A 22,687-nucleotide genomic window follows, 5' to 3' on the forward strand; every position below is an offset into this window, starting at 1 on the left:
TTCTGTCTTGTTTTCTGTCTTTTGCAGAGGAAATAAAAGCAGAATCGGAGAAACTAAGGTGAGCGAATGTTCACGTTCTGTTTGAAACAATGTTTATGCTGTATAACGGACATTGCTTGTTTGTTTGTTTGTTTGTTTGTTTGTTTATTTATTTATCCCCCCTCTAATTACATAGTTGTAATGCAGCAACCTTGCTTTGTCATGTATCTTTCTTCATTTTCTGTTTCACATGTCACATTTTTTCGCCCTCTATCTTTAATCCCTCTTTCTCTTACTTGCAGCTGACTTTAAAAAACGTATAAAAAAAAAAAGAGCCGGGACGAGGCGCGGCTGCCGTCCTATTCTTCCTGGTGATCCGACTAAAGTTACATTTACAACATTTAAAAACGTGATAGAAGGGCAAATTCTTCTATTGCCGAATTGATGGATAAGGATAAAGGCGAGAGACAGGGAGAAAGGGTTGATGACTGAAGAGAAGAAAGGCTATGTCATCTTCCCCTCCTCTCCTGATTCCTTCACTCTCCCCTGTTACTGCATCTCTCACCTTTCCCTCCCTTCTCTCTCTCTCTCTCTTTATTCTCATTGTCCTCAGACTTCCCCTCAAGCTTCCCTTCTTCTCCATCCACCGCCACTGTTTCATTCTGTCATTCAAGACTGTCGCTCGGTTCGACCGCGCTGCCCGAGAACGATGATGCAGTCAGTTGCAATTTCATTTTCTTTTCTCGTCTAGCCCCCCTGCTGGAGACAGCAAGTCGAGTTCCAGTACCCTGCCTCCCATCAAATCCAAGAGCACCTTCATCGAAGCGGATAAATATTTCCTGCCGTTCGAGTTAGCCTGTCAGTCCAAATGTCCCCGCATCGTCAGCACATCACTAGACTGTTTACAGGTCAGTGAGCTCTCCAGAGCCTGTGATATCAGCTGTACAGGTGGATTTATCGAGTGGGCTTACACCGTTAACATGTGACTGGGTGTAATGGGGGGGGTGTCAGTATCATATTTCTATCTGTTGTATTAGTAGCAGATTGGGCGCAAAGCAATTTTGATGCGATTTATTCGATCAGCCAGTCGTGTGTCAGAAGTGTATAACATGCATGCGAATACAGCTGAAGAGCTTCAGTTAACGTAGAAAAAATGTCAGCTCAGTGACTTGTGACACAGTTTGAGATCTCCTGGGATTTTCACTCGCAACGGTCTTCACAGAATGGTGTGAAAAACTAAGAATAAGTAAATAAATAGATAAATAAAATCCTGTGTTGCAGGTAGAAACGCTTTGCTGATTAGCGAGGTCAGAGGAGAACGTTCAGACCGGTTCGAGCTGACATGAAGGCTACGTTTACTCACATAACCACTCTTTACAAGCGTGGTGAGCAGAAAAGCATCCCAGATCCCAGCACATGCGCATCGAAAGTCACCGAGATCATATTTTATCCCGTTCTGAAGTCCGACTGTAGGTCTTGACCTGTGTTTGCATGATTTTGTCGCAGCGTTGCTGCCACACGATTGGCCGATTCCTGGGTGATCAGTTTTCTGAAGTAGGGGCTAATGCGCTGAGCCGCTAGGTGTTGTAGTTGTGTATTGGTCATGCTGTTGTTTTTGAGTCTGTATGTATGTCTGAATTCTGCAGAAACTCATAGCTTACGGTCATCTGACGGGCAGCGCCCCGGACAACACTGCCCCGGGGAAGAAGCTCATCGACAGGATCATCGAGACGATCTGCGGCTGCTTCCAGGGCCCGCAGACCGACGAGGGAGTTCAGCTTCAGATCATAAAGGTCTAGCGGCTTCTAGTTTTAGAGTTTATTGGACCCCTCTGGAGTGGGATAAAACGTGAAATATGTAAAGCGAGGCACAGTTTGGCAGGGTGTAATAATGCCAGGGTGCAGAAGAGCTGATCTCAGCTATAGTTTGAGGTTCATGGGATATAATGTGTTTTAGAGTGAGGATAAGGTTCAAAATTGGGATTGGAATTAGGAATTACAGTACTAAGTAAGTACTTAGTTCTTAGTAACTAAGTTAGTTACTAAGTAAGTACTCGGCAATTACAGTACAGGTTATAGTACTAAGTGATACTGGTTTTGTTGAGATCAATTTAATTTGTTTTCTGCAATAGATATGGTCACAAAGGAGTTTTACAGAAATCCGGATTTCTGATTCAAATGGGAAATTAGGTCCGCGATACGTAGATCCGCGCCGGATTGGAAAACAAAGTGGCTAAAATCCGAGGTTCTCCTCGAGGTTAGATAGAAAAAGAGAGCGAGAGGAAAGAGAGAAAAAGAGGGAGAGGGGAAAGAGAGCGTGGGAGAAAGGAGTGCGAGCGAGAGGAGAGGAGGGAGGGAAAGGAAAGGGAAAAAGAGCGAGAGGTGAGACAGAGTGAGAGGAGAGAGAACGAAACAGAGGGAGAGCGAGAGGAGGGAGGGAGGGAGTGAGGGAGAGAGAAAGGAAAGAGAAAAATAGCGAAGGGGAGAGTGAGTGAAAGGAGAGGGGAGAGCAAGAGAGAGAGCGGGCGCGACAGAGGAGGAGAGGGAGAAAGGGAGAGCGAGCGAGAGGAGAGCAAGGGAGAGCGAGAGGCAAAGGAAAGAGAAAAATAGGGAGAGCGAGAGAGGAGGAGAGAAAGGGAGAGTGAGGGAGAGGAAAGAGAAAAATAGGGAGAGTGAGAGGAGTGAGAGAGGAGACAGAAAGGAAAGAGAAAAATAGGGAGAGTGAGAGAGGAGACAGAAAGGAAAGAGAAAAATAGGGAGAGTGAGAGAGGAGACAGAAAGGAAAGAGAAAAATAGGGAGAGGGAGATCGAGCGAGAGGAGTTGGAGAGGAGAGAGAAAAGAAAGAGAGAAAAATAGAGAGAGCAAGAGGGAGAGCGAGCACGAGAGAGGAGGTGAGAGAAACAGAACGAGAAGGAGCGAGAGGAAAGAGAGAACGAGAGAGAGAGTGTGTCGAGCATCAGTTCCAACAAGCGCTCAGCAGGAAATCTCCACAAACGCACTGCTAGTTGCTAAACTTGCAACACTGCCATAAAATACACCCACGATCCGAGTGACTTCCTGTCATCACCTACAGCCATAACCGCTCTGATCATCGTTCCCTCACCAGGCTCATGCCTTTCACTGTCTTACAGTTAATACGCCAAAAACACCGCTTGTTACGTACCGACAAACCCGACTACACACACAGCTGTCTGTCCCCAAGGCTTTCCCTACGCCGGGAAACCTTTATTTAACTGAACTGAATCATATCGAATCAAGCAGGAATCATATAGTATCAGCGCGTGCTGAACTGAATCAGGTCAGATCAACAGTGATGGGAATCATTACTTCCTTGACGTTATAGTTGTATTGTACAGTATGTATTGAGAGTCAGGATGAATTCACAGATTGGGGAGGGTCAGGTAGCAGGAGTTCACGTATGATGAGAGAGAGAAAGAGAATAGATTATTAGGTACGCTGTTATGCTACTGGGGCTTTAAAGGGTGTACACTGTGATCAGAGTGAAGCAGAGACTCCAGCAGATGTAGATATGACAGCAGAACTAAAAACCAAAGCCAGTCACATCATGGGAAGCCGATGCGTGGGCACACACACACACACATCATACATCCATACGTATGCCTTGTCTTTTATGAAGAACTGCCCAGACCTGAAATACTCCTACTAACAGTTTTGCACAATGTCACTAGACTAGAATAACGTTAGCTCTTTGTTGTTTCAGCAGAGTGAGGAATGCAGACTTGAGTCTGTAACCATGCAGGATTTACATATATTCTAAGGGGGGAAATGGAAAAAGCAGAACTTGCACACATCTAGTTTGACCAGCTACACTGATTAACAATGATTTTGTCTTAAAATGGTCTTAACCACCCACGTGCCGTGTAGTCATGTGATCAGCAACAAAAAAAACAGGTACACAAAGTGAGTGACCCGAGAATAATGAACGTGTCGGCCTGGTACGGATAACATGATAAGTAATCAGTTAGTTATGTTACAAATAGGTAGTGGGTTTATTATGTAATCTAATCTGATGCTTCAAGTAATGTTAGCATGTAATAATAACCGTCTTTATATGCCGATTTTAGTTGAAAATGTCGATTTTTTTTTTTTTTTTTTTTTTGATGAATAGCTATCATTTATTCTTCTTGACGGTCCTTGTTCATCCCCAGGCCTTGCTGACAGCGGTGACCTCCCAGAATATCGAGATCCATGAGGGCACGGTGCTGCAGGCTGTCAGGACGTGCTACAACATCTACCTGGCCAGCAAGAACCTCATCAATCAGACGACAGCGAAAGCCACCCTCACCCAGATGCTTAACGTCATCTTCGCCCGCATGGAGAACCAGGCCGTGAGTCGCACCTTAAAGCAGTCAGTCGAAATATACGCCGGCACGTGGCCTTGGTCTAACCTCTTCTTCTTTCTTCTCGATTGATGCCTCCTCCTCTTCCTTCTCCTGTTCCTCCTTTTTCTTCTTTTTTTTCGAACCCAAGCTTACAAATCACAAGATCAGTTGGTCTATGGCGTCCAGAAAGCGTGACCGTCAGGTAAAGAGCAAGAGGGTCTGCCTTGCGTTTGCTTGATCTGAATTCTTCTTTTTCGTGTGCATCTGCTTTCATCTCTCTCTTCCATTCGCTCGCTCGCTCTCTCTCTCTCTCTCTCTCTCTCTCTCTCTGTGTGTATCTGATGTGTGCTTGCTGTATCTGTTTTTGCCTGCAGTCTTCTCTCTAAAATGATGTCTTTCTTTTCAGTTGTTTGATATCTGAAGTGTACGGATGTTCCGCTATGGTGTGTTTTTAAGTGAGAGAGAGTGAGTGTGTGTGTGTGGTTTAGACTGCATGCAGATGGCGAGTGACTGACTGGCTGTGTATTAGATTCACAGGGATCATGATCATTTCATCCCAACCCAGTTTTATTTTTGATTTAATAATAATTGCTCCCGGTAGCTTCTGTTTTGATTTACGCAGCTCAGCATCAAAGCGGCTCGTATCACGCTGTCAAGGATGAGCGTTCCGTGTAAATCGTACACACATCGTGCAGACCAGATGCCACAGGCTCACGGCGGCGTATCGTTATATCAGATACAACGATAGAATACAATCTGTGTTGTCGCTAATGATTGAAACCATCACTTGATTGGCTTTCTGGAGCCTTTTCTCACAGACGTGTTAACATGAGCTGCTTGTTAAACGCTGTTTTGTTCGATTCTGTTGGTGTAAGCGTTCATCTGGTAGTATAATTTTAATATAATAGAAATGGTTTTTTCTTGGTGCTCTCGTTGGTTCCTGACTTTCCTGACACCCTGTATGTCGTAAAGTAACGTACACCGAACCCTTTCCTGAAGGTTTAAGTACTCGTGGTGAGTAAGGGAGGGTGATGGGTGTGGACTGGACGGAGCCCCGCCCCCATGTTAACCTCTGCCCTTTTCACTGCGCGCCACACCTCCAGCACTTCACACTCCGAGGCATACTTCACAGCTAATTATCCCAGCTAGCCCACGCAGATGGCACATTCAATTTAAAAATACGCATTACAATTAAAAATAAGTATTCTAGCACGTCTAACACAGGCAGTAAAGAGCCATAGGAAGAAGGGGAAAAAAAGTTCAGGCATACTATCTAGGACAAAGAAGTATACACCACCGGTCAAATGTTTGTGGACACCCTACTCATGATCTTAAAAACCTTTTGATCTGAAGGTGTGTGATTAAATGTTTGAAATCGGTGTTGTAGACAAAAATATAATTGTGCCGACATATTAGTTTCTTTTATTAGATTAAAACCAACATTTTATTCACAAAAAATCTTTATTGAAACGGACGACTCGGAGCGAAATATTCCGAAAAGCAGCCGATAAGTGTCCAGTGTAGGTGTGAACTCCTTTTAATACTGTTTAAAAAGCATCTCAGGGAAATTCCTCAGGAAATCGGGTCAGAAAACGGCAAGAATACATTTCTGGAAATTCTAGGCAAGTCTACTTTGAAGATGCTAAAATATGAAATTAATTTGATTTAATTTGGATTTTTTTATCGCGACTTCATTCCCATAGTTCCTTTTGTGTTACTCCTGAGTTTTGATGACGTTATTATTCTAAAATGTCTAAAAATAAAAATAAAGAATGAGTGTGTCTGTAAACTTTTGACCAGTAGTGTGTATGAATAATAACCGAAGTGGACGCGGCTAACAATCGAAGGGCGTATTAACTTCTGCTCAACGTGAGGTTTGTGCCCTGCATAATGGGTGTATTTCTATGTGAGGATTTGCATGTCAATCTCTGCATATGTAATTTCTTCCTAATTTGGTCAGTTCCCACCCACCAGCCAGCTCTCCTCTTTCAGACGACAGCTAGCGAACACGCGCTTCCTGCAAAACACATGAAGCCAGCCAATCACATCGCTTCTAACTGCTGCATCGCAGTGCGGTGTAACACACTAAGAGGAATGTGCTATCTGCCCTCTTCCGCATACACGAGATGCTCAAGTATAGCTAGTGTCACTGTGATTGACTCACAGGGGGGAGAGAGAGCATATTTTCTACCCAGACAGCACAGCCAGTTTTGCTCCCTCGGCTCCCGACCACGGACGGCCGTAGCGTAGATCGGATTCGAACGTCCAGCGATGGAAGAACTTTCGTTTTGTTGTTCTCACCTTTTTATTTATTTATTTGTTTGTTTGTTTTTTTGGTTCTGGTTCAAGACAAATCACAGGTTCATATTAACGCACTCGTTCTAATGTGTTATCGTTTCTATAGTAACAACAAACGGATTAAAATACGCGTGTCGTTTCTGTAAAGAGACATTCGAGTCTCAAGTGTCAGTAAGATTTCAGACAAGGAGACGTCTTCACGTCTTTCCGCCTCGTGAACTTGCGATAACATGGCGACCTGTGTGTCTTTTCTTACTAACTTTGAGAGAGAAGAATAAGAGGCTTTAATGTAAGAGGTAACAGGAGCTAACTTGTTTCATGGACACTCCACAATGATGAACGTAAACTATAAAAAAAAAAAAAAAAACGGACATAATTATTTATTAAAAACATTCTACTTTGGCGTGGTAATAGTAATTACACTTTGCACCAGGATACAACACACGACGACATCACAATGTTGATTATTTTCCTCTACGTGCCTTATTGTGTGTTCTTTCTCTCATACCACAGCAGCATGCCAGTGATTTTTAGATGTTTATAAGTTTCTATTTACATTTAATGTACAGGAATACGTAGTTTCCATCATCATTCTGCTTCTGTATGCTAGATAAATTGTACGGTTGGACGATATGAAAAAAAAAAATCCTATCACGATGCTTTCTACGATACACGAGATATAATTTAGCTAACGAACTGTACACAAAACAATAGTAAAATAAACCAAATCTGTTCAAGTGAGTTTGACGATACTTTATTTAATGTTTACAAAGGCAAAGATGATTACGTTTAAAAAAAGAAAGAAAACAAAAAAAAGAAAAAACGACGACATCAAACCAACGGCATCTGTTCAGTACCATTTCATTTGTAATGATTAAAAATGTAAAACATACTGTACATCATGATACCAACGATATCTCGGAAAAGTGTATCGCATAATCGTTTATGCCGATATCGATATATCGCCCAGCCCTAGATAAAATGTCTCTGTCTAACCTCGAAATGATATTTCTGTGACTCTTTTCACCCAGTTTTCTTGTGGTTGTCATGTTGCGCAGCAAAACATGCGCAAAGATTCAGACCGTAAAAGTTAATCAAATTCAGAATTTAACATTTAACCGCATTCATAAGAAGAATTTCCACCCTCTTGGATCGGATGAACGTTTTGATCCGTTTTATTCTACTCCGCTCCGGCGTGTATAGATGTGTGTTGTTTATTCCGATCGAGCTCTCGTTTGGAGCACGTGTTAACGAGCTGTATGTAAACATGGCGAATGAGTAGCATCGTTCATTCGTGTCATCACTATTTCACAAACATGACTTCCCTTCACGTTAGAAAACCCGTCCGTGTTTGAGCGAAGGCAGAATTTCCTCCATCCCTCCATCAGATCAAGCATGACTGCTCTGCTCTTGACCAGTTCATCAGTTTAGTTGCATGCAATAGACAATGAAGGTAGATGAGAAGTGTATATTTCCCCTCACACAGCCCAGTACTAAACGATCCCAGGATGATATTTACTTCTTTTTAAATAAAAATAATAATAATTATTATTACATTCGCTGGAGGACGCAGATGTTTGCCTGCTGCACAGAGAAGTGGATGCTCCACAGCGTGGCTTTGCCCAAGGGAATGATAAATACTGTTTACCAACCGGTAATAGAAGCGTGTGTGTGTGTTTAAATAGAGCACTTGTGTGTTTTCATGTGCGCGTGTGTTCAGCTCCAGGAGGCGAAGCAGATGGAGAGGGAGAGGCACAGGCAGCATTCTCCGCTCAGCCAGCAGGAGCCTGAGTCTCCACAGCTCCAGCAGCTCCCAGACACCCCGGCCAAGAGTCAGAGCCTGTCGGGCGAGGAGGTGAACGGAGGGTCAGGGGTGGAGGGCGGTACGGCAGAGCACGAATCGCCCCACTACGAGAGCCCGGAGCCAGAGAACGGCTCTGATTTCGGCCCTGTAGAGAACGAACAGACCGAGGCGGACCAGGCCACCGCCGCAGAACAGAGTAAAGATCTTTTTTTTTTTTTTTTCTTTTTTTTTTTCTTTTCTGCTGACCTTCCAACCTGGAGCTGGTTTTATTTTCGATCAGTTAGCAAAAACGCCAAATTTTCCTTAATTACTACGTTTACATAAAAAATGTTGCTGTTTAGTTCCATTATCGCATGTGAAATTTGAGCATTTTACAGAATACTCTGAATAAATGCTAACTTATCTCAGATAGGGATTCAGTATTTTCCTTTAAGTAGTTTTATCTAAATATTGAAAAACTAATCACATTTTTGAGAGGCCACCGATGATGACCTTACCGTCATCGGACATGGCCACCATGCTGTGTGAAGTGCAAACAACACTTCCTGGTCATGTGACGTGACGCCTTTTTTTTTTTGGGTTATGTCAAAGTTAAAGCCCCATTTTTCCAGATACATAGGAAAATAGTAGTTTTTTATTATTGCCTATCAAAAACTTGGAGATAAATGAATTGTTGCCATATAGCAACACCATGCAGTGAAGGTTTAAAAGAGAGCCTGAGGACTACATGTTTAAAATTAACATTGATTGATATGTTATTTAGACATGCGTTTATAAAAGTATTAGTTTCCATTTTTAAGACTGAAAGAAAAACAGAATGACTTCTCGCACATCTCGTCTCTCTGTGTCTCCTTATGAGAATGCAGTTAAAGTCATCATGGGTTAATACCGTCACGATCGTCTCCCATCATTATCTCGAGAGGATGATATTAAGCACGATTCTGGGTGTTTTATGCCGAACTGAATTTTAAAAAAAAATGCCGAGTTAACGCGTCGTTATTTTCTGCAGGCGCGGCCGAGCGTGGTTCACGAGCTCCTGAAGAAGAGGACAGCCTGAATTATGAGGAGAAGGCTCAGGAAATTGTGCAGAGTATACTGCAGGAGGTGGTCAGCACTGTGACTGGAGGTGAGCGCTCGCACCCCTTCGTTTTGTAGATTTCTATCCTGGAGCGGGTGGCATTGTCTTACCCATGCGTCTCAAACCACCCTAACAGACCTCGTACTTTTTTTTTTTTTTGGTCTGTGTTTAGATGCTAAGGAGAGTGTAGGCGGGGAAGTGGAGCCAGAGGCCACGCCTACATCGCTGGAGGAGGAGGGTGGCCTGAGCAGCGACAGTGAGAACGTCCACGCTAACGGCATCCCTGGCACACCCATCTCTGCCAGCTTCACTCCGTCCCTGCCTGACGACAGACTGTCTGTCTCGTCCAGCGACACTCAGGCGAGTCATCAAAATGTCGGACCGGCCATTGGAGCAAATGCAGAGGGCATCTACAAACGCATTACTGAGCTTTCGTCCGTCTTAATCGACTTTTTAAACATTTTTAAGCTCTTATCAACATTCGATTTCTATACGTACTGAAATATTAAGCTTTTAGCTCCAGGTAGCAAAACACAAAATTAATGCAGCGTTTCATTTGGATTCATAGGTTTTCATTTCTTAGAAGGTTCAAGGTTCTCAGGGCCGGTCCTGCAGTTATCCCCCTTACTGCACGTTTTCGCATTTTCCCCGCTCCTGGCACACCCAGTTCATCTACTTAGCTAATTACCTGCTGGAATCATGTGTGTTAGAGCAGAGAGGAAGAAAAACTAGCAAGCCATATATAAATGTGCCTTGTATAAATTCCAGAGTTAGGCTATAATATTAGGACTTCTATAACATTCAGAATGTTTCATTATGCCAGTGTCATGTAAGTGACTTAAAAGCCAAAGGAATATTCTTTGCTCTGTTTTAGCAGTCTGTTGAGAAGTGTTGTGTTGGTATAGCAAGATAAATGTTCCACGCTGCGGTGGCGCGATACGGCCCAGCGCAAAGGTGATTTCTGAGTGTAAAACGGTGTTAAACGCACCGACGAAACAGCCCGTCCCACCTGCTTTAACGTTTCATTTGTGAAGGCGAGCATTTTCTAACACTTCCCATGTCTCTCTCTGTTTGCTTCAGGAATCTGGGGCTCCAGCGGGGCCCGCACCGGGTGCGAAGTTCTCGCACATTTTGCAAAAAGACGCCTTCCTGGTGTTCCGCTCCCTCTGCAAGTTGTCCATGAAGCCCCTTTCAGACGGCCCGCCCGACCCAAAGTAAGCCTGCTCTTACACAGCCAAGGAAACCCACTGACAACGAGCCGTTTCCTGTGGAAGAAGGATCCGATTTGATCAAAAATCACGGTTTTAATGGCTGATATGGTCTGCTGTACGGATTCAGAGAGGAATCAGATTGTCATAATAAGATCGCAGGACTTGTTTAACAGGATTTATGACTCTGGTTCCTCGGTGTAATTCAATTCAGCGTGTATCAGTCATCGTTATTACGGCTGGCGGAGGTTTTATCCTGGTGGCCATGAACCAGATTTTATTCTCTCTCGTTATATACCAGAGCGCCGTCGAAGTCTCGATTCTGTTAGGTCAGAAGTTGTTGATTTCATTTTCAGCTTGGGGAGAGGTTCCTGCTTTAAGGCGTGTGTATATCCGTTTTTATATATATATAGATAGATAGACATATACATATATATGTGTAAGTAAGTAAATAAATAAATAATTAAAAATAAATAAATATATATATATATATATATATATATATATATATATATATATATATATATATATATATATATATATATATATATATATAGAGCTTGTTTCATGGATGCATGACATGTAACTTTAAATGGATAAAAAGTACCACCTTAAGCTCTTTAATACTCAAAATTGTAATCGTTGTGAAATTGCTGTAGTATAAGTGGAATACAACACTTCAGGACATGCTGTTATAGGACAATTCAACCTCATCGTGACAGCCGTAGCTCCGTCAATGATTATTTTCCTGCACAGCATTAGAAGGTCTCGAAGAAGAACCAGTGACTGCCGTGCCAAAAGTAGTGTAGCTTTGTTTTAAACTCAATAAAACCTACTCCAGTGATAAAATCAGTCTCGTTCGTTCCTGCCTATCGTCAGAGACAAGCAGGTTAACAAAAAAAATAAAAAATCTGTATTGATTTTTATGTTTGAAAGTCAGAGCGCTGCTTCACCTCTGCAAATTTACATCAGGGCTGCTCAGGAAGACGAGGCACAGATTCAGTCAGAGCGATGTTTAATCAGCGGTGGCTCAGAGGTGAAAAGGAAGTCGGCGCGGTTTTTTGATTTGCATGCACCTGAGATTTTTGTTTAGACTTAACGTACTACGGAGAGTCGCTCATTTACCCCGAAACAAATCGGTACTCCTGAGCGCTGGATTAATCGCGTGTCTGTTCTGTCGAAGAGAAAAAAAAAAATTAAGTAGAGGTGCAGGCCTTGGAGAGAAGCGAGCATTTGATTTTTGTATTCAGTGTATGACCGAGCGTTCGCTGCAAAGGTTAGCGCTTAATACTCCGCTGCCCACTCAAGCTCAAAACTTCTATAGCACTTCTCTTAAGGACTGTGAGGGGTTTTTTTTTCTTTCTTTTTTCTTCCTTGGAGAATTTTTCACTTGCAGTATTTAGTGCTGTGCCTGGTTTAGCAGGAGCTGCAGTCTACTTCCCGCAAAGGCTACACCCTCTATAATGTTCCTCCTCGGTAGGTGTTGAAAATAACAGTCATTCAGGATGCACGTCAAATAACATCATTCGGTCTCGTCTGTAACAGCAATTTAAGAGTAAGGTTTTTCAGCACTTTAAGCCTAGACAGAGGACGTTGAAAGGCTTGTAATGACTGCTCACTTCAGAATAGAGTGCGCTCCTGAATTGTAGGTGTTGCAGCTTTAAAAACACTAAACGTAGGTGTGCCGCGGTGCTCCAGGACGTGCAGAGTTCCATACACTAGCACATTGTTTTGTGCTCACGCACATATTTGTTCTTCACAGACTAACCTCCTTTAAAGAAAGCTCAGCTCCGAGCTGGACAGACTAAAGCACTAAAGCGCCGCCGCATCACACTGTTTAGGCAGAGAGGAACGGTAGTCCCAACAGCAGGAACGTGTTAACCAACGTGAACTTCATTACAGAATTATTCAGTACACAAATAATTGATATGAAGTTGATATTTATATATAAATATTGATATGCAAGGATTTTTCCCTTCGTTTGCGAAGCAGGAATGATTCAACGCGTTTTTTCCGTGTTCTGCAGATCCCACGAGTTGCGCTCCAAAGTGCTCTCGCTGCAATTGCTGCTCTCCATCCTGCAGAATGCAGGCCCTATCTTCAAGACCAACGAGATGTTCATCAACGCCATCAAGCAGTACTTGTGCGTGGCGCTGTCCAAAAACGGCGTCTCCTCCGTCCCCGAGGTCTTCGAGCTCTCCCTGTCCATCTTCCTGACACTCCTGTCCAACTTCAAAACCCACCTCAAGATGCAGATCGAGGTACCGAGTGCAGTTCTCCATCCCTCGTGAAGCAGTCCTACCTCCCCTGCTGCTATTAACCTGCTGACAGTAGGGATTTATCTGCGTCTGGTGTATTGTGGCAGCTTATACTTCAGTCCTAGACTGTGTGTGTGAGAGTGTGTGAGAGTGTGTGAGAGTGTGTGAGAGTGTGTGAGAGTGTGTGAGAGTGTGTGAGAGTGTGTGAGAGAGTGTGAGAGAGTGTGAGAGAGTGTGAGAGAGTGTGTGAGTGTGAAAGACTCTCAATCATAGCAAATCAGGCTCTGAGGATTTCATCGCCACCCACTTTTATTCAGTAGGATATCCAGTCATAGCCGTTGCTGTGAATACGTTATTCCTCCATATCCTCGTGGTCATGCGTCTATGCTCATGTTTTACCGCAGGTCTTTTTCAAAGAGATTTTCCTCTACATCCTCGAGACGTCCACGAGCTCCTACGACCACAAATGGATGGTCATTCAGACGCTCACCAGAATATGTGCAGGTATCAAGAATTTAGAATTTCCACTTTTAACTCCTCACAAATCACAGCGCCCACTAGTCTCTAACTCGCGTTTCCTGCTGGTCGCCATGGTTTCACTGTAACCGCTGAGATAACGGCGTAGACGTTTATACAGCAGCACGTCACAAACCAGCGCAAGGTTTATATTAATCAGCTCGTTCTGATACGTAACAGCTTGCACAGGGATTGGTATGGGGAATGCTCCATGTTCGCAGACCTTTATGTAGAATTTAAAAAAATTTTTTGGAAGGAGTCTCCAGCGTCAGCGCATTGTAACAGGGGCTGATGATGGAGCGATTTGTATATGGATTATAGCTGCTGTGAGAACAGGAACTAACTTGTTTTGCGGACATCCCAAAGCATAAAATGTAACTATAATATAATGGATAAAAAAGTATGCTAATGTAAATTAGCAAATTGCTGTAGTATAAGAGGAGTAAAAAAAAATGTTCACGTTACACCGTTGTTGATTGATTATTTTCCTAGAATAGCGCACAGCAGTACCTTTTATTCCATCTCGCGTTTCTCCAAGCATTGTGGGTTTTGTTTTTTTGATGCAGTTTTATAGTTTATATTTATTTATTGTAAAAACAAATGTACTTTTTGTTCCATTGATAGTTGCATTTTGCATGTCCTTCTCTTTTATTGGTACTTGCCTACTTGGTTCAGCATTCATTTGCATGAAGCTCAGCTTGATTGCGCCAGTCCCGCCCACTTTGCTCATATCAGTGCGAACTGAGAACTTTCACTTAAAAAATAAAAAATAAAAATTTTAATTGTTGTACCATAGGCTAAAGTCTGAATTTGTTCTCCGTAGCTTGAATTTCCAGTGTATGAGTGTGTGCTCTCTTTCACGCTCACAGATGCCCAGAGTGTGGTGGATATCTATGTGAATTATGACTGTGACCTGAACGCTGCTAACATATTTGAGAGGTTGGTGAACGACCTGTCCAAGATCGCACAGGGCCGAGGAGGCCACGAGCTGGGCACGACCCCGCTGCAGGTAAATCTGATCCTTTCGTGCGATTACTGTGCATTTTTTAAAAAAATCGTTACTACAGTCTCCTCTGAAACAACACCAGTGGTGCGTTTTCTTCTTCTTTTTTTTTTTCTGGACACCGGACCAAATTTTGTTGTATTGGCTATGCCCAGTGCTTGATAGATTTTTTCTCTCTTTTCTCAGCTTCAAAATGGCTTGCTTTTCTCCCATAGACAGCTCTCTGGTCTTCATGTTGGTTTATCCTTTTTAACGACAAACACAGGCGAAACCCAAAAAGGCAAACCGAGAGTAGACATTCAGAGATACTAATACTTTAAATGAGCATTTTAACAGGGCACACCTGCGAAACAAGGAACACCCATCTGTTGCCTCATATTCAGCTTTTGATATGAAACCCATATATATATATATATATATATATATATATATATATATATATATATATATATATATATATATATATATATATATATATATATGAGAGAGAGATAGATAGATATAGTGAAATCAATAGAGTTGGCCTTCCTGTTCCAGTACTTTCGGAGAGGACTGTAGATTTGTGCCAATGCGCCTTTTGCATTAGTGGATACGTTCGAGAGGTTTTGCTTTTTGGTAACGATTATGGGTATAATATCTGTATACCGTGTTTATATGTTTCTGTAAAGCTGCTTTGAGACAGTGTCTATTGTAAAAAGCGCTATACAAATAAAATAAAATTGAATTGAATTGAATTCATGGACCGTGTTATGATGCGAGTCTGCTCTGGATCTCCAGGATCTGACTTTGAGAAAGAAGGGTCTGGAGTGTCTCGTGTCAATCCTCAAGTGCATGGTGGAGTGGAGTAAGGATCAGTACGTGAACCCTAACTCTCAGACCACTCTCGGTAAGCACCTCCGTACACAACACCCCCCTGCCCCCCCACCAAACAAAGTTTTAGTCACAGCTTTGGGGAGTCATCACTGGAGTGGAAAGTAATTGTGGCTTAACTAGCCACATGTTATAAAATATTTAAAAAATGTGATTTTTTTTTTTTTTTTCTTCACAATTGAGTTTCATTCTGAATTCCTTGCTTCCTGTACAAGCAAGCGATAAACTGTATTTGAGGGAAAATCCAGTCTCTCAGAGCAAATCCAGGGACCGATCTCAGCAGTGCCTGTGGTGAGCTTTCCATCTTAATCAAACAAACCCGGGAGCTCTTGCTAATCAGTGGAAGCACAAATAGCCCCAAACGGCGTAGCACCCAGACTGCGAGTTTATTGAGGATCAGCAGTTTCTTATCAGGGTTTTGCCCAGTTGCCAAAGTTTACTATTCTCTACACAATGTATTGTCTTTTTTTTTTCTTTTCTTTTCTTTTTTTTAACGAGCTCTGTTCATTTGTTCCTATGCAATACGTGTTCTGTCAGATCGAACGTCTTATGTATGAGCTTCTGTTTAACTTGCGGGATATTATTGTATTTTATTTTATTTTATTTTATTTTATTTATTTATTTATTTATTTATTTATTTATTTATTTTTGTCTGTCCTTCACCGTTGCTCTTGTGTCGTTTGTTCTCTGTCCTCAATGCTCACATGAAAGGAAGAGCACGCGTTACATGAAAGGCTGTGAGATAGCTAGCCCTGTTGCTATAGTAACGCTGTCTGATTTAAAGACTAGTAGATATACGTATTTGAACCCTGATGACATCATTCTATAGAGGGCAATTGTGAAGCCAGGTGACACATTTAACGTTTCCCATTTTTATTCTTTTTTTTTTTTTTTTTCTTTTTCCCCCCCGACCTTTGAAATGATTATTAAAGTCAAGCAAACTTCAACAATCAGTCCCGGAAAATTCTGGAAAGGTCTGAAATTTTTTTTTCATGAGGGGAAGAGCGAGACTTTAAGCAATAAACAGTATCAATAAAAGGAAAAAAAGAAAAGAAAAATGTTTATCTTTCATGACCTACATTTTCTCAAACTTAGCAACTTTTAAGGAGGCTTTAAGCTCCGCCCACTCGTTACAGCGCCATCGTTTCAGTATGCGTCATCATTCTTTATGAGCCGTATACAGAAGATCTTTCCCAGTACACTTTTCTGTAAAGATCTCTTGAGAGCGTCACGGTGACAGAAATAATTCATTTAATTTGAGCAACATGAAACCACATTTCGTTATATTAATTATGCAGATTTATGTATATTTAATTAGACAAAGCCTCATTTGCACAACTAAATCATTGGCTGTAAAAGCATCAATGCAAAGAATCTCACCAGTCAGACAATAAAGTGCATTTAATTCACACAATTCAGACATTATTTACGTAAATAACATTTTAAACCCGTTTAATGGACAGCTTTTTTGTGTTGATTTATGACGTCAGGGTTTGTGCTGCGAAGCTTACATGACGGTGTTTAGTATCGTGGCTTTGCGTGTTGGGAAACGGAGAATTTCAGTCCCTCTAGAGGAGGTAAGAGTCTGTGAGCAGCAGCGTGTCTCTCCTGTCCCTGTGCTTTGAGAAAGCAGCCTGTGCTCTCACGTTACTACATGCTGAATGTTTTAAAGAGTTTCCTACATGTTATCAGATCCTACATGGAACATTGTCTCTCTTATTCAGACACACACACACACAGACTGTGTGCATGCACATGCTGCTGGCCTGGTTTGCAAGGCCATTAGCTGGCTCTTGTGATCTGTTTAGAGTTTCTTTGTCTCATCCTTATTCTGAATGACCTTTTGTAACCTCATACAGACAGCAGAGTGTGAGGAGCCTCTGTACAGCAACACACTTTACAGCCCTAATAAATGGTCTCCAATCTCTGTCTTACCACGGAAGCCTGGATTCATCTCCCTCACTGTGCATGTCTTTGTCTCTGTCTCCACCACACTGCCCCCCCCCCCCCCCCTTCTCTCTCGCTCTTTCTCTCACTCTCTCTCTCTCAGGCCAGGAGAAGCCTTCTGAGCAGGAGGCCAACGAGTCCAAGCACCCAGAGACCATTAACCGCTATGGCAGCATTAATTCTCTGGACTCCACAGCTTCCTCAGGCATCGGCAGCTACAGCACGCAGATGTCCGGTACTGATAATCCAGAGCAGTTCGAAGTGCTCAAACAGCAGAAGGAAATCATCGAGCAAGGCATTGACCTGTAAGTTAATGCAACACCTTAAGGTTTACTGCCACTGTATATATAAATAAATAAATAAATAAATAAATAAATAACCCCCACACATGCTACTTACACTATATAAAGGAGACCCCATTTGTCAGAGCATTGTAACGGTCGGAAAGTTTTCCGTCACAGGATACTATTCCGGACGAAGGATAGCGTGTCTTCCGGTTTCTCATTAACATGTCAAGCTGCATTGTTTATTTCTTTTTGTCCTTGAATTTTAAGAAAGGCTGGTGAGGGAACGACCGTTTACAGCCACTGTAGTGTAAAACACAACAGGAATATGTAACTTGGACAAAAGCTTGTCCCATGGACATTTGACAACAGTAAATGCAACTATAAATGGTTAAAACGCGTGTTCTTATTCAGAAAGCTGTGAAAGTACATCAGAAATCTAGTTCCGTCTGTATATGTATGGACTCCTTCATCGCTGCAGAAGCTACAGGTTTATGGTGACATGTCGGGGTCTGCGCTTTTGTTAAAGGTTCAACAAGAAACCAAAGAGGGGCATCCAATATCTGCAGGAGCAAGGCATGCTGGGAACAACGCCAGAGGACATCGCTCAGTTCTTACATCAGGAGGAGAGGCTGGATTCTGTAAGCGATCTTCTGTTGATTTGCGTATTACTAATAGTATTTAATAGTAGTAATAATAATAATAATAATAATAATAATAAGGAAGCAGGTAGCACCACTCATCCTGTTCAATGCACCCAAATGTTTCCATTTCAAAAAGATCGAAACAATTTAGGGGAGTGGTAACGCTGTTTTTAGCAGGTGTGCACTCTCCATACGGTCCGGAGTGGAAGAGCTCTCTTAACGTCTACTCTGAAACGAGAGCTCTTCAGCGCCAAGCCTGAGCCTCGAGAGTGGCATGTAGTGTGTTAATCAGTGGTGTGAATATAAAGCATTTTATTGTTTATTGCTCGGTGGACGTTATGGAATGTTATGGAAAGATTACCCATGGTATCTTGGAGAAATAATTCACTGCAAAAACAATATCATATCGTCATGTCACCCACATGTAGAAGAGGATGAACTTGAACTCTGTTGCAGGTTTATAACTGATTCGCCATCTGGATTACAGATTCATTTGGATTACAGATTCATATAACTGAGTCGCATTTAGAGATTCGATTAATTTCTAACCAGTTCCTCCGTCTCCTTCACAGGTCCAAGCCGGAGAGTTTCTGGGAGACAACGATCGCTTCAACAAGGAAGTGATGTATGCCTATGTGGACCAAATGGACTTCCAAGGGAAGGACTTTGTGTCAGCCCTGCGTCTGTTCCTGGAGGGCTTCCGGCTCCCTGGGGAAGCACAGAAAATCGATCGGCTCATGGAGAAATTTGCGGCTAGATATTTAGAGTGCAACCAGCGGTAAGTGATCAGACAGGGACAGAGACCACACCTCCTTTATTAGACTGACAGGGACAGGTACCACACCCCCTTTACTGATTCTGACTGGGACAGAGGCCATACCCCTTTACTAGACTGACAGGCACAGAGACCACACCTCCTTTACTATACTGACAGGCACAGAGACCACACCTCCTTTACTAGACTTATAGGGACAGAGACCACACCTCCTTTATTGGTTCTGACCGGCACAGAGACCACACCTCCTTTACTAGTCTGACCGGCACAGAGACCACACCTCCTTTATTGGTTCTGACTGGCACACAAACCACACCCCCTTTATTGTTTCTGACAGACACTGACGACACCCCCTTTATTGAGACTGGAAGGCACACAGACCACGCTAATGTTTGTAAATAATGGTGCACTATGTGTAAATGTGTGCTATCTCTTTTCTTTGTAGACAAACCCTGTTTGCGAGTGCAGACACAGCGTATGTCCTTGCTTATTCAATCATCATGTTGACTACAGACCTTCATAGTCCACAGGTGAGTGCATCTCTACATCTGCTGCTAAAAACTTACTGAATTTCTCAACCTAATTCATCTGAATTTCGCTTCTTTTTTTTTTTTTTTTCCTGGCACAGCCGTATGCTGCACTGAACGATTCCCTGCAAATGTGTGACTTTGCAGTGTAAAATTTCGAGGTGTAAACAAATCTGGCGCGACGTGTTCTTTCCAGAAACGTGTGAAAATGTTCGTCTTCCAGTGCAAGTACCGCACAAGTTATTGTTTGGGTTTTCCGTTTCCTCCTTTGAACAGGTGAAGAATAAAATGACAAAAGAGCAGTACATCATGATGAACAGAGGGATCAATGACAGTAAAGACTTGCCGGAGGACTACTTGTCATCCATCTACAACGAAATCGCAGGGAAGAAGATATCTATGAAGGAGACGAAGGAATTGCCGCTCAAATCGAACAAACAAAGTGAGATTAGCACTTGGCACTATGAAACGTTTAATCATAACGCTGATGTGTCCGAGATGATGTATTAGAGCCGTCAGTATTGCAGAGTGAACGAAATAATGGAATTATTAAGTCCTCAACATCAGGATGTACTATTCAGCTTCGTAAATAACATTAACAAAGTAGTTCTCGCTTTTGTCACATGCATGGAATTCATCACATCTATAGCATAAATGTTATCAAGCATTTATAATGGTGAATAAATGCAGTGTCATGGTGCAGGAACTCTCTCAAAGCTTATTATTCGTGGTGAATCGACCACACGTAGCTCGTACACTGAACCAGACGAGCAGAGTAAGCACTGCTGTGTGTGCTGCTGTTTGAAACAGGCGTGGCCAGTGAGAAACAGAGACGGCTGCTGTACAACGTGGAGATGGAGCAGATGGCGAAGACGGCTAAGGCTCTGATGGAGGCAGTGAGCCACGTTCAGGCCCCGTTCACCAGCGCCACCCACCTGGAGCACGTCAGGCCTATGTTTAAGGTACAAAACACACTAGTATCAACCTCATATGCTCTGGCCAGAGCTACTGAGAGTCTGATATCATTTGTGGTTTTGTTTCCCCAAGACCTAACGTTATCTCTGCATTTCCTGTGCACACAAACTCTTAAAAACAACACGTACCTACTGCATTCGATTCAGTACGCACTGATCGGTGATATGCATGTAGGACGAATACAATCCAGACATACTGCGTACGCCATGTCGGCACAATCACGTGACCTACAACTTAAAAAGAACTGATGAGCTGCCTTCTGCTATTTTTTGATTCCGACAGCTCTTCCGCGCGCCAGTCCTGTTGCCTCATGGGACAGCGCGGTGTCCAGAATCTCGTGGAAGCAGCAGGTCACCCGCGTATCTCTCTCGCGTACTGTTTTATGAACACGGAGCTTTCATATATGCTACTGCTTTGGTCTACAGCTTTTCGTCTACTGTATAGTAGAGTAGTAGGGATGTTCGGACGCAGCTAATGAGATTTTCAGAGCAAGATCTAGTTACTTGAGTGCCGGGAAAATAGGTTTAAAGGATATTACAGGGTTCGTACAAGGTTCTTGAATTTGGCTTTTTGAAATGTAAGTACTGGAAAACCTTGAGAAGAGCCATTTTTAAAAATCTAGTGTTGCTTAAAAAGGGCTTGAATTAGAAAAAGTCACTAAATGTGAAATAACTTTAGTGTTTATTTTCGATAGAACACGAATATAATCCTTCAGTGAGTGGCAGAGAGGAGCAGCACATTCATTCACAGAAATGGAAAACGTACGTAAATGAGAACAGCTTTATCGGGAATTCGGCTGTTTTAAAATGCAGTACGTGATCACACAGAGTAGGAAAGAAGTAAACAGATGTCAAGGGCTGACACTAGGCTGAATGCAAATACGACTCGATGATGTAATGGATATGCAAATTAGCGGATGACGTCATCTAGTGGCTTTCCATTGAAAGTCTGTTGGCAGTAGTTCTCCTGTCACTCACCTGGAGTATATTGATGTTATGGTGAAGATGAAGCAATGCCCATTCACATGCACATTCCGTCGGTTTATTATTATTATTATTAACTTTTTTAATTGGAATTAAAAAAAAAAAACACTATATTGTCTTGTATAGTCTTTGAAAGTCCTGGAATTTCATTATAAAGCATCTGTATGAACCCTGTTAGTCGAGTTTTGTTTGACACAGTGAATGTTTTGCCCACAAGCTGCAGGAAACGATCTGCATTCATGTCAGCTAGACGACCTTTTTCCATGAAAGTAGGCTGGTCTTGGTAGATTTACCAGACCAGAGTAAATGTACTCTCTAGCAAATGCTTCAAGTCTGGCCTGTGAGACTAAAAACATAGCAACTCACATTAACAAGCTTTTTTTTTTTTTTTTTTTTTAAATGCATATATTGTCTCAGTTGAATAATAAATCCTTGTAGTTCTACACATCAGAAAATATAGATATGAATATGCGAATTGGAAACGCATATTCCAAACCATGCTCCCATTTCCTGTCCTTTTAAACTGGCTCATTTGCATATCGAGACCTGATGGGATGCAGTATCACTGGCTTGTCGTGTTTTAATGTCGAATGAATTTCTATGAAAGGGTCAAATCAGAATAACGTTTTTATTCATTTAGGGTGACTGTAACATTTTCCTCAAATGCCAGCTTTCCTGCGTTTGCACGAACGACCTTTGACCTTTGCTCTGTGCTTAGAGGATGTAATGATGAGGTTTTGAGCTTTTTTTTTATAGAGTTTATTAAAGCTACAACTCAGCATGATACCATGGGTAAAATATCTATTATGTTTAATGTCACCATTACCATACTTTAGCTTATAATACCCCGAGGAAAGGTGAACAAGTAAGCAGATGTGTGTTCTAATGACATTCTGGTAGCTTTTTACCGTATACTGTACGCTCAGATGGAAAATGTCAGTCTCTGTAAACGGGAGGAAAGACAACTAGTTTAATAGTCTCACGGCCCACAATTTTCATTTCCGACACTGTAGCTGGCCTGGACCCCATTCCTGGCGGCCTTCAGCGTGGGTCTGCAGGACTGCGATGACACCGAGGTAGCATCTCTGTGCCTGGAGGGTATTCGCTGCGCCATCAGAATAGCTTGCATCTTCACCATACAAGTACGTATCTTAATCTTTGCTCCTCTTTAAGGTCTTATCGGCATGAATCTAAG

The 22,687-nt window shown here is 42.4% G+C and overlaps 1 protein-coding gene across 2 annotated transcripts in view; it reads left to right on the forward strand.

Annotated features, from left to right (window-relative positions):
- The window catches only part of arfgef1 (ADP-ribosylation factor guanine nucleotide-exchange factor 1 (brefeldin A-inhibited)), a 49,452-nt gene that overhangs the window by 15,937 nt on the left and 10,828 nt on the right, over positions 1-22,687 (forward strand). Inside the window, exons 2-21 of one of the 2 annotated variants that reach the window (XM_017453125.3) lie at positions 28-58; positions 731-887; positions 1,626-1,772; positions 4,149-4,328; positions 4,471-4,524; positions 8,341-8,620; positions 9,434-9,550; positions 9,675-9,862; positions 10,583-10,716; positions 12,737-12,971; positions 13,373-13,472; positions 14,354-14,493; positions 15,265-15,373; positions 17,408-17,609; positions 18,118-18,229; positions 18,805-19,010; positions 19,453-19,537; positions 19,811-19,976; positions 20,345-20,496; positions 22,506-22,634. In XM_017453125.3, coding sequence (XP_017308614.1) covers positions 28-58; positions 731-887; positions 1,626-1,772; positions 4,149-4,328; positions 4,471-4,524; positions 8,341-8,620; positions 9,434-9,550; positions 9,675-9,862; positions 10,583-10,716; positions 12,737-12,971; positions 13,373-13,472; positions 14,354-14,493; positions 15,265-15,373; positions 17,408-17,609; positions 18,118-18,229; positions 18,805-19,010; positions 19,453-19,537; positions 19,811-19,976; positions 20,345-20,496; positions 22,506-22,634 — 2,924 coding nt within the window. The remainder of the gene's footprint in view (positions 1-27; positions 59-730; positions 888-1,625; positions 1,773-4,148; positions 4,329-4,470; positions 4,525-8,340; positions 8,621-9,433; positions 9,551-9,674; positions 9,863-10,582; positions 10,717-12,736; positions 12,972-13,372; positions 13,473-14,353; positions 14,494-15,264; positions 15,374-17,407; positions 17,610-18,117; positions 18,230-18,804; positions 19,011-19,452; positions 19,538-19,810; positions 19,977-20,344; positions 20,497-22,505; positions 22,635-22,687) is intronic. The other variant, XM_017453126.3, reaches the window with a different exon arrangement.

This window comes from Ictalurus punctatus, chromosome 23, assembly GCF_001660625.3.
Source record: "Ictalurus punctatus breed USDA103 chromosome 23, Coco_2.0, whole genome shotgun sequence".
Classification (NCBI taxonomy): Eukaryota; Metazoa; Chordata; class Actinopteri; order Siluriformes; family Ictaluridae; genus Ictalurus; species Ictalurus punctatus.